Here is a 17,793-nt window from a genome sequence, read left to right as displayed (position 1 = left end):
AATAATTATAAATAATTCCAAATAAATATACTTTATTTTATTAGAGTAAAAAAAAAAAAAAGAAGAAGAAGGAAGTAAAGCTATCGCTATGTTGCCGATATAAACCTCATAGCTAGGAGTAACAACCATAATCATGCCAATATTCTTGGTTCAATGTGGTACATGCTATGTACAGTATTACCTTGTGATCGAGAATAATTTTAAATTGTTGTCATACAGAAGTATAAAAACATAAAATGTTCTGCATTTTATCCTTTTTCTTTTCTTTTGCAAAGAAATTATGGAAGACAATTCAAAGAAAACCAGCAAGAAAGGAAAAAGAAAAGAAATCCCAGTAAAAGTCCAAAAAACAAAGATAAATGATTACATAAGTGATATCAATAACAATGAATATATCGACGATGCAGACAAACAAAAAAACAACCTTATCCAAAGAACTTTATTTGACAATATTAAAGAAATCAACACTGACAACTATGTTTTTTTCGAAAATGGAAAGGTCAAGGAGATAGTTGGTCTCGACCTAGATGATAAAACTTTATCATTAACCATAAATAATGATTTATTATACAAGAAGAAGAAGAAGAAGAAGGGATTCAAATTGACTAATACTGTTTTTTTCATAAGAATTGGCGGAGAAAAATAAATAATTTGCGTAATTGAATAATATGATTTGCGGGTGAAAAAAGTGTGATTTGCGTTGTATTGATTATACCAAAAAGAGAATATACAAAAAAAAAAAAATAGAAAGAGAAATATGATGAGTAAGTAGTCGTTTTTTTTTTTTTTTTTTTTTTTTTTTTATACTTACAACCGAAGTTTAAACGTCGCAGGTTTCTGCTACCCGGATTAAGGATATAGCTCAAGCATAGAAAGAATGGAATGATGCTAGGCTTATGGATCTCCCCGCCGCAATCGTCCTCAACCTTTTTATTCATTGGGATGACGCGCAGTTTCGAATCACTCTTGATAGCCAAGCTTCCAAACCTTTCTAGCCAACAAATATGATCCAAAATCATCTTTCTATTTTTCTTGTTTGAAAAAGAAAAACAAAAAGACGATTCTGGACCATAGAATCACTAATGTAAATATATATATATATGAGGAGTCAGTATCATGCTTCTTGTTGACCAAATAAAAAAAAAAAGGAACTTACCATAATATGGTTTGTACTATGGATGATCAAATAATATATCAAGACAGCGTATGATGATGTGCGGCAAGTAATATATCAAGATAGTACGATGGATAGAAAAAGTTTCAAATGATATATCATGACAGTGAAGAGATATGAAATAAAAAAAAGATTATAAAGAAAAAGAAGAAAATAAAAAGACCAAGAAAGCACATTTTATAGAAAAACAGGTTCTTTGTTTCCAGTTAGTAACAAGTTGTCAATACTAGATCCGTAGTGATCTGATGATGATTGGTTCATTTATGCAGAGAAATAATGAAAATAAGAAAAATAAGTCTTGTTCTTGGAAACAACCAAGTCATTAATATACGTATCCCCCTTATACGATCACCTCGTTCTAAAAAAAGATTGTCAATACTCATTTGTCATCAGATGGTCATTGTTTATTTGTTACAAAAAAGTATTAAGAAAAAAAAAACTCTTGTTTTTAGTACAATCAAGTTATCCTTGTTCTTAGTCTAATTTTATTTCCATAGAATCTTCATCGTTCTTGTTCACCGTTAAATTCGATGTAGATAAATACAAGTAGTCTCAATGATATTCCTTGTTATTTTATTTATGACGAAGTGTCTACAGTACATCAGAAAATTTTTACCATTTACTTGTTTGAATAATAATATCGTGATGAATTGATTTCATCCCTGTTTTTGGTTGGTCACCAGATGTTTATTTTTTTTATTTTTTTTTTTTAGTTCAGAGTATGATTATATACGCTCCTTATTTCTGGTTCTGATGATATCATAAATTATCATTAGTACATTGGTTCATTTAGAATAGGTAAATGTTATTGATATTTATTGACAATGATGTCTCTAGTAGTACGCTATCAGCAGTGATTTTCAAAATCCGTTGTTTTTCTTTCTTCCAAACTCTGCGGGGTAAATCGTGCACTCTACTTCACACAGGAGCATTTTTATAAAAATAGATAGTACTAAACGTCATAATAATTATATTTTAGACAAAGAAATATTTTATTTAAACAAAAGATATTTTTACAAAAAAAAAAAAGAAAAACATAAAGAAACAAATAACTAAATAATAACAATAATAAAAACATTATAAAGAATACGCACAATACTGATCACCGCAAATATATTCATAACTCCAATGCAAACAAGTCTCTAATCACAACGCAGAAAAATAAAAAATAAACACACTTCACATGGAAAAACCAGTAAACTTAAAAAGCTGATGCACTTTCTCTTGTTATCTATTCCTCTTTACTCACTTCATCCTTCTTCCTTGTTTTTTTTTCTTTTTTATTTTGATTGTTGTTTGGTTGAAGAAAAGAACCTGTAGATCTTTTTTTTATTATTGAAATAAAGATAGCATAAACTTTTACTTAGTTTTGCGGGAATTCCAACTGGACGGTGGTGCAAACGTAAAAAGAAGACAGCGCAAATTCACTTTTTATGTTGTGCAAATTTTATTTGGGTCAACGCAAATTGGTAGGAAAAACCCAGTAAATGTGATAGTTGCTAGAATATTCTGGATAGCTTCTTATTTGATTTTGAAAAAAGAAAAGAAAAAAGGTACAAAAATTAAAAAAAAAAAAACTTATTTCTGAAATTTATGTGGTGCCATCCATCAACTTTAATCAAATTCAGCCAACTCTCATACAATTATTTGTTTCATCATTACCTGGCATCCTTTGATCACCAAAATTCAGTACTAAAAGGAATAAAGTCTCATTGAATCTCTCTCCCTTGTTCTTATTTATCCATTATGGAAAGCGAACTTTTTTTTTTTATTTTCTCCAATCAAGAGAGTAAAGCGAAAGAAATATACACTATTACAAGAAGGATAGCAAACGAAAAACAGAAAACTGATAAATCAAAAAAGTATTCTATTCAAGAATAAACAAAAACAAAACATGATCTTGTGACCAAACTAAAAAATGTGGTGAATTAAAATTCAATATTATCAGTGCGCGTAATCGCCTTCCTCTTCCTCCCATTTTTGCTACTGTGCCAAGAAAATTTTACAAAGAGGTTCTCTAAGATCTTTATTCACTTTATTATTCTATTTTGCTATCATCTCCTTTGCTTTCAACTTCTCCTCTCATTCTCTTTACTGACTATCAAAACCACCAGACAAAGTGCTTTGCAACGTAAGTTATTTATTACTCTTTTTTTTTTTTTTTCTGTTTTTCTGATAGCTCTTTTTTTTTTTTTTTTTTTTTTTTTTTTTGTATCAAGAACTGAGACTATCTTTATGCGGCTCTGTCACGTAATACTAGGGATCATTTCGCGATAACTCTCGTAGTAGGTGCTTAATCTTGTTATGTTTTGGGAATCCTATGATGTGGACGCGCTGATCGTTGAAACGGAAGACCTACCTTGTCTTTGTTAATACCTGTACGCGTCAGGGGTGGTGACCTGAGAACGAAGTTTTGCTGCTGCAACAAAAACGGTCCCTTGTTTATGGTATGGTTAGGCATGATCGGATAGCTAACGTATGCATCGCTACCTTTGTCGTTGTTAGCCTATTCAAGGTAAAAAAAAAAAAAAAAAAAAAAGTAACTGATGATATAACAATAAATGTTATGGCTCTTCGAATTTGATTGTAGAATTCTATCTGTATTCAAGGACGGATTTCAAGCGGATGTTAACAGTTTGGGACATGCACAAAAAATCATGGAAGAAATAAAGAATTACCCTGCTGAAAGAATATACAACGTGGATGAATCAGGTTTATTCCATTGTATGGCACCAAAAAAAAAAAATGGTTAATAAGGATGAACGATCTCCTTCTGGAATCAAACTTGAAAAGGCAAGAACAACTATTGGTTTTTTTTTTGCAACCAATGCTGATGGACCGCATAAAACTTTATTTACGTTTTTGTTGGACATACAACATCTAACAACCTACCATTTTATGGCTCCTCTTCTCGAGATGAAAAAAAAAGAAACGTGAAATGACAAGTGACAAGATAAATAATGACAAGCTCAAGCTCTTAATTGAATCAAAAATCATTTTAAATGAATTTATGACAAGATGCCCGATAGTGGATCCAAAATATATCAAAATTCATAGTATTCAAGTGGTAAATGGTTGTTGAACGTGTTGATAGGGTGTTTGACTTGACTGACTCGCTATTATTATCATTATAGGCAACAAGGCTGAAATTGTTTCGCTTCAACTTGTAGATAATGGGCTGTACATCACTACACCATTATCAAGGTTGTCAATGCCAAAGTCCCCTCTAGAATTTGTCGATGGTTCGATGGAATGGTTTGGTGCGCTTTTCAATTTCAAGGTATTCTTCTATTAATTCGCATAATCCACCAAATCTATCGGTTAACATACAACACTGTTTTATTTGATTTATGATAGGGTAATAGAATATCAACGCTGCAATGGAAAGTATTTTATAGTTGTCGATCTTCATCAATCGCAATACGACTGGGGAAATAGAATGTTCTACTTTACCGATTCCTATCTTGGCCGAAAACGTACCATCCTTAGCCTGGATACTATGATTGCAAGTGCTGGAACGATGGACTGTGGGCAAACAAATCATCACTATGTTTTCCGAAAAAGCATGGTGTTGGGTCAAGACACAAGTATGCGGCTCTGTGGCAAGACTAGTTTATTGTAGCCATCTTTTATTTTGCCTTTGTATCGTATGTTATCATTTTTTTTTATTAGCCTTATTATAATAAATTACTTTTTATAGTCTATTCCCTGTATATTAGTTAGTTATTTAGTAATTATTCGTGGTAGTTCTTTATTTACTAGATTCTGGAATTACAAGCTGTATCCCGTACGTCAACTCAAATGATGCATTCTGTATATACCAGATTTATCCGGGATCCTGTAATTACAGGATCATTTTTTCTAAGGTGGATGGTGTTGCCATCCTTGGTTGTTTTCTAGTTTATTATATTTTGTTCATAGGCAATCTTATACCCAATAATGAGCATCTACTTCTGATTCATGCCCCCATTAGTCAGATTCAATTGGCTGATTTATATAGATAATAATCTTACTCTTAATAATAATAAAAAAAAAATAATTCATTTACACATTATATAAATATATATGAAAAACTAGACTTAAACTGGTTACTGTATCATGGAAATAGAATGATGTTGTCTTTGAAGATCTTCTATTACTATAGTATTCTTAGTGTCATTACTATCATCAGCTTCAACGCAATATAATCATACTAAAGGCATCATCCATGTCGTAGAGGCCACTCTAAGAATTAGTATTAATGGTGAAGATGATTTTGATTGTGCTTTCAATAAAAAATCATACATACTATAACTATAAGGTCTAATCTAGCTATATCACTATCCCAAAAGCAATGCCCATCCAGTATCCCACATTTCAACCTTCGTCATTCACCTAATTATCTAAATTGATCATAGAAAAAAAATAATTATCTTGTATTTTTAAACTTACTTTTAATAATAGTGATTGTATGTAATAATGTATAGAGGAAATGAAAGGAATAGGATATCATAGTAATGAAATTTGAATGATTTGCGTGTAAAAAAAAAAAAAAAAAATTACCTCAGTTACATCGCTTTTGATTGATAGCATCACAATTAGTGGTATGATGTATAACCTTGATCATGTTGATTGGCCATAATAACGGCACTAATGACTGAAAAAAAAAATAAATAGATTAGAAATGGAATGAGAAAGACGATCGTATGTAGTTATTGTAACACCCTTTTCATTTTTTTTCTATCCTACCTTGAATCATTCCCCTGTTATTTGAGAATGATGATGATGATGATGATGATGATACTAGAGTGATCTTTCTTCGGTGAGACTGACGGATGATGTATGATGACTGTTTATTGAGCTTGATGATAATGCTTTCTATGTTGATGATTTGTTGATGCTGATTTCAATTCCACAAGAATGATGATCATGACGAGCTTTTCTTTTTGTTCCTACTACTTTGTTACACGTCAATGTAATTGATTCCATCTTCCAACGTATTTTTTTTATTCTTTATTTGTGAATGCATTGTTTTTATTTAAAGGATATGGTCATGGAAGGGTGCCGATACTTTGGAGGTACCTCCTAGTGACCGGCCCACAAGATCTCACGCCTGTAAATTCAATTCCGTACGTTTGAAGGAGGTCCCGGATAAGTTACAATAGTATAATAATAAGCTACAATAGTATAAGTGACAGAGGATAATCTTATCTATATTCTATTCAAATTTTTGGCGCAATGATCATCATTATTGGGCGAAAAAAAGTAGACACATTTGTATCTAAATATATATGCATACACACATACGATATGGCCATAATATTATATTATTTTTATACGCTCGATAAATTGTGAGATAATCTAACTATTGCCATTAAGTAAAGTCATAGAGAATAGCTTTATCTATATTCTATCCAAGTTTGGTGCAATGATTATCATTTTTACATGGAAAATAAAGAAGTAGGGAAATATATCTAAGCTTAGATTACTGCAGTAAAATGGTTAAATGGAATTATTTTTTATTAGTTGAAAAAAATGTATTCAGTGTCACACGGGGAGTAGTGTTTCTAGTTCTACCGTTATTTTTTTTTTTTTTTTTTTGGTATTGTTATTGTTATTGTTATTGTTGCTGTAAAAATGAAACGTAAGTTTGGGGTACATTGTCATGCAATGGATATATCATTAACTGAATTTCATGTAAGAAAAAAATATAAGACATTAAACGCTACTAACTAGCCAAAGCAATTACACATGATCAAACATATTTAATATTATATAACTTTACAACCAAAATCACAAACAAATATATGAATTACAAAATACGCATATGATCATAAACTTTTTTAATAAATACACATGATTTTTGTTAAAAAAATATATATAATTTTATTAAATAATAAAAAAAAAAATTATTTTAGCCCCAGAAGGGCAGGAGCAAGATTGTACTCCCCAAGGAGAGCTAGGATTACATCCTTCTGATCGACAAATTCGTCGACCTCATCCTCCCATTCTTCCTTGGTAAAGCGCCTGATTTTTGACATCGTGAAGATGTCCGGGAAGAATAGGAGGATGGGAGAGGAAAATCTTTCCATCAATAGGGACACCCGCTTGCCCCAAGTATAGTGGGCCTACTGATGGCATCAGCACTCAACTGGCCAAGATCTTCTGGCAACGGGACCAAGTCTAGCCGGTGAACGACAGCAGTCAAGAAATCGTTCGTATCACCAGCAAGCCTACAAGCCACCCAGCGTGAATTCCCATTTCTTCTTCATTTTACAAAAAGGCTATTAAGTTGTCAGCCACAGCAACAGCAACTTCTTCATCACTAGTGCAACCTCTTCTTCACCAGAAACACTGATAGTCGTTAATCCTTTTCAAGATGGCGTTCACCTCTCCCCCAGCATTCCAGGTTTATCTAAATTAATATAACTGGTTTGATTAATACCAAAAAAAAAAAAAAGAAAGGACTTGATTTTACCTCGCAATTTCTGGACAATCCTTCGAAACATTCTCTGTTCGGTGTTGGTCAAGGAATCAGCAGTAGTGTATGACATTCTTAACTAAAAGTTGCGAAAAACTGAAAAATAATAAAAAATCAGTCCTTTTTATAACTTTTTCGAAATGTTTAAATAGGCACTATATTTGAAGAGTCACATTCTAAAAGAAGCTGGGTGAAAAATGTGTGACTCTTCAAAAATAGTGCCTATTTAAAGTTAATTCCTGGTGAAAAATGGATGACTCATTCAAAATGAAAGCAGTGTCGTAAATCCGAAATATGAACTTCATTTTGTTTTACAAAAATCAATTTTAGATTTCCTCAATCGACTTTGTTTTGAAATGAAATGGATCTCGTAAAAATGAAATGCATTTCAGGTACAAAATCAAAGAGAAAAAAAAATGATGAAGTCGATTCAAAGTCCGTCATCAGCATAAAGGATATTTCTATTTCCTTTGTCTTCGCTTTTCTTTCTTGTTTAATTCACTTTTTTTTTTTTAACGTGACAAACTGTAGCTCATTCTGTGCCCTCCATATTCGCACAAGCATTATCAAGCCAAATATTGGTTGAAGAACACTTTGGATACCATTACCGTTTAGTAATGAATTAAAAGAATTAGCGCAGAAGTGGTAAAATTCGCAAGAACATCTTGAAACAACAAGAACAAAAGGTGGCTCATCTTATTTTGTTTTTTTCTATTTGGTTGGACTCTCTTTTTCTCTCCCTCTCATTGTGGTGTTGTTTTCTTCAAGATCTTTTTTCCTGCATTGTTGGTCTTTGTCCTTTGTTTTTTTTTCCCGCTTGATATGGTGTTTCCCTATTTTCATTCTCTCTCGTGGTCTTAGGCTACTGTTCCTGTTCTTTTGGTTATCTCCATTCTCTTTGATAAAAAGTCAACAAAGTATACTATACGTAAAATGCTTTTGGTTATCTCTTTCATGTTGGTTTTTATGATTGGTACATCAATATCGACGCCTGATAGTAAGTATATATAAAAGAAAAAAAAAGTGAATAAGATCGATGGATTACTACTCACTGTGTTTTTTTATTTTTTTTATTTGTTAGGTATCAGGATAGCGGTCTATACAATCAAATGTTGAATGATCATCATTACTTTATGCTTAGCTTTTTGGTTAGACGAAGATCATGGTGTATTGAGCTTTGTTTATTTACGGGCAAAGGACTTGGTCGAGGATGATCAATCTCTAGAATCGTTTATGAATCTAGTGGTTGAATTTTGTGCTCAAGTAGGTGGAGGGCAAAATGCAATACGTAGGAAATTCAGTTATTGTCTGTTGATCGTGTTGTTTCATGCTGGAGTCCTTGTTAAGTCCTGACATTGGCGGTATTTGGTTTGGAAAGATTCATTATCTTGGAGGTGGCATTAGTTGGTCCTGGTGAACGTTATCCTTATAGTGTAGCTATTTTATTACTATAGTTATGTAGTATAGTTATGATCACAATAAATAAAAACAATGATATAATATGAATATGATTTTATTGAAGAAGATGATAAATTATACTATATGCTATAGACAACTGTATCTATCCATCAAAGAGTCAGTATGATTAAGATCCAGAGCAAAAAGTAAAATGCTGTCATCTATCCATCCTGTTGATGTCGTTCTCCACGTTGTTTACTCTATCATTGTATGTATTCCATTCCTTTTAATCATCTGTTTATCTAGTTGATCCAGTTGCATGCCCATCCATCCAGCTTGTTCCCTTTGTGTCCTCCTACGTCCATTCAACTTGTCCCATTGTACATCTTAAAACAGAAAAAAAGATGACAGTAGTAAGTATCTAGGTTTGTCTTTCACCTTTTTTTTTTTTTTTTTAGACTTACCATGGTTAGCATTGACTAACTAGACAATATCTAACAGCAACGAACCAAGAGAGGAAAAGAATAATGTCTAGATGATACTGAAGTAATAAAGAGACCAAAGTCTGTAAAAAAATAAGCTTTTATATATAGAGAAAGTAAAAAAAAAAAAAAAAAAAGTTGTAAAAGTCCACCTTATGTCCAACCTACGTCCAAGAGAAACTAACCAAGTAGAGAAGGGCCTTTAAAAAAAGTACTTTGCACATAAATTGATTAGCTTTTGAGTAATAAAGTTAGGTCTATTCGTGTATTAGATTAATATCCAGTGTGTGTATTAAATATAATAATAAAACTATTAGTTACTCATTATATCTACAGTTCTTATTGTATCTTCAAGTTTGAGTATTTTTATTTCATTGTGTTTTACATTGTTGTGTTCGTTATTAGAAGTGATACTATAAAAGATAGATAAAATAAAGAGTGAGAGAGAAAAGAAAAAATAAAAAAAAATAAAAAAATAAAAAAAAAACCAGGGACCTCAATTTGTCCCAAGCTTGGTTTTTTTTTTTTTTTTGTCTCTCAGATCTTTTTTTTTTTTTGGTCTGTCTCAGGTTTCAAAGGTTGACGAAACGAAGACTAAAAATGTGATACATACTCTCTAAGAGCCGCTTTATTTTTCATATATATAAATTCAATTCAAATTAATAATACCCCTTTCCCTTATATCTTCTAAGCAAGCTATAAATGCTATTCTATTCAATTTTTTTTTTTTTTTTTTTTTTTTTTTTTTTTTTTGGGAGGGTTTAAACTATTTAAGATTTTTTTTTTTTTTTTTTTACCAAAAAGATCTGTACCATGGGCGGGTATGTATCACATTTTTAGTCTTCGTTTCGTCAACCTTTGAATTGCATGTCGTTCCTAATCCAATTCTAGTTGACTCCACTCCGACTTCCAATGTGATACTGTTATCCGAAGAAAAAATTGAATTACTGATTGCCGTACTTGAAGATCTTTGGGATGATGGTTTATAATAATGTTTTTCAAAGGTGTTGGTTGACAAACTCCAATTCGCGTGTTTTTTAACCTCTTGAATAGCGTGGCCGTTTTCAACTGCTTTTGTGCTGGAAGCTGCCCTGATTGAATGTGCTTGGAATTGTTTTGTGTCGATGCCAGCCGTTGTCATTTCATTTTTTATCCAATTTGCCACTGTCGCTGGTCGAACGGAATTTGTTGGTTTTGAGTCATCTTCCAAGTATGTCAAGAATAATGAGTGATCAATTGGTAAGTGTTGTCTAAGATTTGCTGTTTTGTCCAAGAACATCCTCATTGTTCTGACCGGGCATAATTGTTCCTCTCCAATTTCTCCCAACGTAATTGATTTGACTTGGCATTCCTTTGGTTCGCGTACATGTAATGAAAGAGACCAGTGTTCCCCTTCTTGTCGTATAATCACATCCCTGAATTGTAACCGTCCAATGTCGGATCGTGGTCTCCACATAGTAGCTATACATGTCACTAGAATAGTTTTCAATTGTAAGGCTTTCAAAGATAAACTTGAAGTTGGAGACAAAGAGATCTTGATATGGTTGACTAATAGAGAAATATCCCATGTGAACAGTTGTTGTGTGGTTGGAATGGTGACCTGTGATCTTCTTTTTGCTTTGAAAAAATCCCTGAGTAGTTTGTTTCCTGCTAAAGAAGGTTTATCTTCATGGATGATCGAAAAAACTGAAGCGATAGCTGTACGTAAACTGTTCAAATGTGTAACACTATAATGCTGATTGTCCACTAGAAATTGTAAAACTTGTCTTGGTTCATATGCACAAGGATTTTGTTGAGGTTGTTGACTTTTGCACCATCGTACCCATATCTTCCAATTTCCATCATAAGTTTTGACAGTATGTTCTCTAGACGTCTTGAGTAAAAAACTTGCTGTTTTTTCATCTATACCCATCTTTTCCCGGAAGTTGTTGATAACAGCCATGCGGCTAAAAACCATTTCGTATTGATCTTCCAAATTATCGGTGGTTGGAGGTGTTTCATGTTCAGAATCATTGGAAACCAAAACTGGCTGGGCCACCAAGGTGTCACCAAAACTGTCTTCTTCACCTTGTCCTTCTTGATCTTGTGCAAAACTTGTGGAATCATCCTCCAAGGTGGGTAGAGATATAGTCCTGTCCGTTGCCAATCTTGTTGGAATGCATCCACTGCTGTGGCTCCTGGATCCATCTTCAAAGTCCAATATTCTTTCAGTTGGTGATTGTGTCTTGCTGCAAATGCATCCACTTTCAGTTTTCCCCATTGTTTCTCTATCATCTTGAACATCGCTTTTGGAATTGATGTTTCGTATAATGGTTTCTTGGTCCTGCTCAATTTGTCTGCCTGTGTATTGAGTATGCCTGGTACATGTTGGTAGATGACTTGTAACTTGTGTGTATTGCAAAGATCTTGTATCTTGATCGCTAGATCTTGTAGAAGTAGTGATGCTGTTCCTCCTGATTTTGTTGTATATTTCAATGCTGTCATGTTGTCTGACAAAATCTTGATTGTTGAATTTTCGCATTTTTTTGCGTGAAGTTGAAGGGCAAATAAGATCGTCTTCAGTTCGCGCACGTTTATTGAGTGTTGAGTTTCTTCTTTGGTCCAAAATCCAGCTGTTTCGATCATTGGTGAACTGATCCCCCATCCTGTATCGGAAGCATCGACGTAAATCGTTGTCTTTGGGTTTGTTGGTGTTAACTTCTGTATTGGTAATCCATTCTTTTGAACTAAGAACTGTATCCACCAGTCTAGGTCTTGAAGGCTTGTAGATGATAACTTGCATGTTGCTTCCCAGTTTTGCTTTGTTGCTTGGAGTGTTCGTGCCAGATCTCGTTGCAAGTAACGGATGTGTAAAAGAGATTCCCCCACTGCTGGTATCATGGCCGTCATTTTTCCCAACAATCCTGCTATCCACCTGCATGATTTCTTCTGGAAACTTTTTATTTGTCGAATCTTCTTTAATAGATTGTTGATCTTCAGTTGTGGTACGGAGATGATCATCTTCTTGGTGTTGAATGTAAAGCCTAGGAAGTCTTGGATCTTTGATGGAGAAAACGAACTCTTGTTGTGGTTGATTATAAAACCCAGTGATTCTAAATGTAAACGAATTTTGAGTGTCAATTTGTTCATTGCTTCTTTTGATTTTGCCAGAACGCAGATGTCGTCCAGGTAAAAGACTAAACGTATACCTTCTTTCCTCAATGGTTCTATCGCATATTTCATCAACTTGGAAAAAACCCTTGGAGCTATACTCAGGCCAAAAGCTAGAGACTTGTAACGGTAAACTGTTCCTTGATTTTCGAAGCTCAAGTAATCCTGTGATTCTGGGTGTATTGGTACTACTACATAAGCATCCTTGAGGTCGATTTTGCAAATGTAATCGTTTTCTTCGATAATATCCCTGAGTGCTGGAATCCCTTCCATTTTGAAGTGCTCGATTTGTATAAAACTGTTCAGTTTTTGGCAGTCCAGAATCGGCCGTCGTTTCGTCTTTTCTTGTAAGGTGAAAAACTTCGACAGAAAATTTCGGTTTTGTGATGGTGAAATTTCTATCATTCCCCCTTCCAAAAATTTGGTGATTGCTGAGTTGATATGAACTTGATCTTCTTCTGAAACATCCCTCTTCGAAATTTTCCATGGAATTGGTTGTTGAGCAAATTGAATCTTGTATCCGTTTTGAATTACTGAAAGAGGCCATGTGTGTGATGTGATCTTCTTCCAGTTGTTGATGAATTGTTGCAGACGTCCCCCTGGTAATATCCCATCCTGTGGAATGGAATAATTTTGAGCTTTCGTTGTGATTTGTTGTGAATTGTTGTGATACATCATTGTTGTTCCACAGAGTTTTCTTGGTGACGATGTTGGTTTGGTGATTGGTTGTGAGAGTTGTTTGAGTTGATGAAGGTTGGAGTCCCACGTCCCCTTCCCCCAAAGTAGTTTTTTCCACCACGGAAAAAACCTCGTCCTCCTCGATGTTGGTGCCAGTTATGTGAGTATCCACCTCGATTTCCATAAGATTGTGTTGATGTTGCTGCTTTGATGACTCGTTGTTGGTAGTTTGCTTCATGATATTGTTCCAGGAATTCTTGGCTAAATGCTTCTTTTTTCCCTGTTGGTTTGGATTCCAAATGTTTGAGACTTTGGGGCAATTTGAGAGCTTTGATGGCGAAGTCTCTAGCCTCATTGTCTTGTTGTTTTGCTTGAGCCCATGCGAATACTGCGAGTCGCCTAGTACTTTCCATTGTTTCGTCCAATAGTTGAGAGGCTTCTGTTTGAGTGAGAGATCCTTCTTTGATGTGATTGAGTTGTTCAAAGATTTCTGTTGCTGCTCGTCCAGTTGTACGGATGATATCTGATCCCTTGTAAATGCTGTTGACCACTTGAGTGGTGTCCACAGTGTATGATTTGAGTTTTGGAATGAGTGATTTATTGATTTCTTCACCCACTGTCCATTCGTCATGTTGGTATTTTGTAAGATCTCGTTTGTATCTTTTGAAGTTTTCTTGTAATTGTAAGATCGTACTTTCTTCCAAATTTTCAGCGATTGCCAATGGTAATTGACGTTCTTCTCTGATTTGTTGGTTTGATGCTTGTTCATCTGCTCGGAAGCGTTGGAATAGTTGATATACTTCTTCTTCTGTATACAATCTTCCATTGTTATCATTCATATTTAATCCTCGTTGCGCGGCTTAGAAAGATATAAGGGAAAGGGGTATTATTAATTTGAATTGAATTTATATATATGAAAAATAAAGCGGCTCTTAGAGAGTATGTATCACATTGGAAGTCGGAGTGGAGTCAACTAGAATTGGATTAGGAATGACATGCAATTTTTTTTTTTTGGACCTGTGGTCTCCATTTTTTTTTTTTTTGCACATCCGACTGACTTTTAATTTTTTTTTTTTTGATTCTTTCCCTTGTCAATTCTCTCTCTCTCTCACACACACACACATACTTTTCCCCTTTCTTTTTTTTTTTTTTTTTTTTTTACTTTTCTTTTTCTTTAAATACATTAAACACATCAAATATAATAATACGTATATTATATTTATCTTTAAACTATTGAAGAATACTCTTTTTAATAAATAAAATAAATAAATAAATTATTTATTATTCTTATTCTTTCTTTTTCTCTTAAACCACTGATGAAAAAATAAAAAGACCAAAGAGATGTATAACAGGATGAACTTGATATGGGTAGGATGGATAAATAATAATAATAATAATAGGTTACAAAATCAATTGGAGGATACATACTATTATTAACAACAACAATAGCATAGAAATGATACAAACATACCGTTGATTGATATCTTTATTTGATTTCTTATGTTATATAGTTAGTATTTACTAGTTATATTCTTACAATAACATATTACTTATTTTTAAATCATATCTTTTATTTATTGTCGTTCTTATTATCATTTCACTGTAATAATCAATAGGGCTACATTGATATAAATCAACCCTCAGATTTTTTTTTTACTTTGTCCGCTGAGATAAAAATAAAAAAATAAAAAAAAAAAAGAACGCGTTTGTTTTAATTTTTCTTCCTCTTCTTCTTCTTTTATTTATACGTTTATATTTTAATACAAAGCAAAGTAAAGTAAAATAAAAGAAGACTTTTTTATGCATATTCATTGTATTCAATGAACTAACTGAGTCATTCTCTTTTCTTTAGTTTGTGTTTACAGTTACCTTCTAGTTAAAACAACCAAACACAATATATATATTTAACATATTATACTTAAGTTTAATAAGGTAAATCATCTATTTCATTACACCATCAACTTTTATCTATGATATTAATATCATCCTTTTTTTTTTTTATTTGAATCTATATTCTAGATACAAATATGATTGATTAAAGTAAGATAATAACTCTGGTATTATTCTAATCTTATTATTCTTTATTTATTTATTTATCTATTTTATACAGTCCAACCCTCTTTAATATATGCATCTCCTTTTATCTATGTGGCTTTACAAATGTTTAGTCTTATTAAAGGTAAGTTTCAAGAACAAGTCCTTTTCTTCTTCTTTCTAACCTTCCCTTTCTCCTTTTATTTTATATATATACGTTCTTCTGACGCTGATCTTTATATTACAACATCTATCCACCTAGGGCCACTATTCTTTCTTCTTTATCGTCTTTTCTACTTGGTATTCTGGTTAATCATTATTACTGAATGTAAGAGAAATTTAGATACACAAAGGCTTATCATTGTAACTTTATGTCAATAGGATACTACGCGAGATGGCTATTCATCTGGAATAACTTGATGGATAGACAGCAGAATTTACAGAATGGATGGACAGGTAATAGGATCAACAAAATAAATGGATACAGTAGGATCAAAAAGATGGAAGGGCACACAACATAATCTACAAAATGGACGAACATAAAATAGGATCAACAGGATTAATAGATCAACAGAATTAAACAGAATGGATACATACTACTGCCCAAAAGGTGGACGACATGAATGAACTGGATATATTATCATAGGATTCAACTGGATTCGACTTTACGGTCAATTAGAAGTATCTTTTTGATCTTTTTTCTCTCATTCTTTATTTGTGGATCATTAGTGATTGTTATTACTGGTAGTTTACTTATAAGATCAATTTCATTCTTTAATAAAATTCATATTCATTATCACTATTTAGTTATTATTACTTGATTATTTCATTATTATCAATCGTTATCAATACATTCCATTTTGTACCTGGTTCCTTAAAAATAAATTAAATCACAGATGAATGCAAGCAAAAAGATCATATTAATTCTTTCTTTTTATTATATATTTCTATTCGACTCGATCTATTCCCATATATTATCAGCAATAAAAAGGAAAATAACAAAGAATTCATCTACTTTCTGTTGTATATACATTACTGTCACTAGTACAGTACAATATAGAATACATTGCTACCCTTTATCTATTCGGACTTTTCATTTTTTATTTTATTTCGTTTCCATTTTATTTTTACTTTTTACTTGTTTTCTTTACTTTTTTCCTTTATTCCTTCCTCATACTTGTCAAGGATAGTTAATACATAAAACATAACCACCTTAACTGATTCACATTTTGTAACAGGAGCTAAATGGACAGATGGACTACCAACATTCTTAGTGAACATCCCTAGCAAAACTAAGTGTGCAAACCATATCATTTTGATCGTCTCCTTCTGCCCTGCTTGGTCTCTCTGTATCTCTCTCCTCTATCGTTAATTATCATCATTCATCAAACTTGTACTTTATATCAACCTTATTATTACTGCACTATACTATTGATTGGAACTGCTTTTTTTATAACATTTTTTTAGAATACATATACCTAATAAACTTATTTTTATCTTTCAACTTAATTTTATTTATACTCTATTTGTTTATTTATCCATCATTGACCCATCTTACCACAACTTTCATTCTAACCGAAACAATTATACCTTAAACCCTAATGTAATAGGGCGCGCGCCGTGCACCCATGTAAAAGCCATAGGGAAAAAAATTTTTTTTACAAGTCGATTTGCTGAATAAAGCTTTACTTGGCTTGACTTGGGTTTTAAAGTACATATATACAGTATTAACTTATACACTATAGATAGTACATAATACTTAATGAAACTGTACTTTATGAACATTGAATTGCAATAAAACATATATTGTATATTAAACACATATTGTAATTTTCATATATTTTTTTAAAACAGGACTTTTTTTATTGATGTTGTAAATACTATATAATATAACTACTTCTAATTCTAATAATAATGATATGGGTCATCTTCGATGACCCATATCCCGTAAAAACGTCCGGGACCCAAAACCCTTTCGCTTGCCACGATTTTGGAGCCATCGAGGGCTGTGATGATGACTCCAAAACCGTGGCAAGAAAGCCTTGACCCAAGACCCAAAGCCCACGACCAGGAGGAGGGAAGGATGGATGGATGGATGATCGCTTGTGACCCCAACTTGTAGTCCAACAAGGAGATGATGATGATCGCTTGTAATCCAAAGCCAGAAAGAAAAAAGGATAGATGATCATTTGAATCCAACACCATAAAGAAAGAGATGGATGATCATTTGAATCCAACATCATAAAGAAAGAGATGGATGATGATGGCAACGGTGGCAACTTGTAATCCAAAACCTTAAAAAGAGTGGATGATGGTTTGAAATCCAAAACCAAAAGAGAGATGGATGATGACAACTAGAATCCAAAACCAAAAAGAGAGATGGATGATGACAACTAGAATCCAAAACCAAAAAGAGA

General features: G+C 32.8%; 2 protein-coding genes across 2 annotated transcripts; both read left to right on the top strand.

Annotated features, from left to right (window-relative positions):
• Nucleotides 1-1,885: 1,885 nt before the first annotated feature.
• On the top strand, nt 1,886-5,178 carry BX664DRAFT_389635 (uncharacterized protein; the record flags this gene model as incomplete). Its single annotated transcript, XM_051549553.1, has 7 exons — nt 1,886-2,073; nt 2,542-2,727; nt 3,394-3,424; nt 3,765-3,898; nt 4,309-4,434; nt 4,540-4,761; nt 4,937-5,178. Exons 1-7 carry the CDS (start codon nt 1,977-1,979, stop codon nt 5,176-5,178), a joined length of 1,038 nt encoding a protein of 345 aa, XP_051395653.1. The 5' UTR covers nt 1,886-1,976.
• Nucleotides 5,179-7,995: 2,817 nt separating this feature from the next.
• On the top strand, nt 7,996-9,958 carry BX664DRAFT_389633 (uncharacterized protein; the record flags this gene model as incomplete). Its single annotated transcript, XM_051549552.1, has 7 exons — nt 7,996-8,026; nt 8,166-8,248; nt 8,496-8,631; nt 8,776-8,897; nt 9,186-9,238; nt 9,429-9,445; nt 9,832-9,958. 7 exons carry the CDS (start codon nt 7,996-7,998, stop codon nt 9,942-9,944), a joined length of 555 nt encoding a protein of 184 aa, XP_051395652.1. The 3' UTR covers nt 9,945-9,958.
• Between the last annotated feature and the right edge of the window lie 7,835 nt (nt 9,959-17,793).

Source organism: Halteromyces radiatus (assembly GCF_025201355.1).
Source record: "Halteromyces radiatus strain CBS 162.75 chromosome Unknown BX664scaffold_13, whole genome shotgun sequence".
NCBI classification, from domain to species: Eukaryota; Fungi; Mucoromycota; class Mucoromycetes; order Mucorales; family Cunninghamellaceae; genus Halteromyces; species Halteromyces radiatus.
This window is presented reverse-complemented; position numbering and strand designations above follow the sequence as displayed.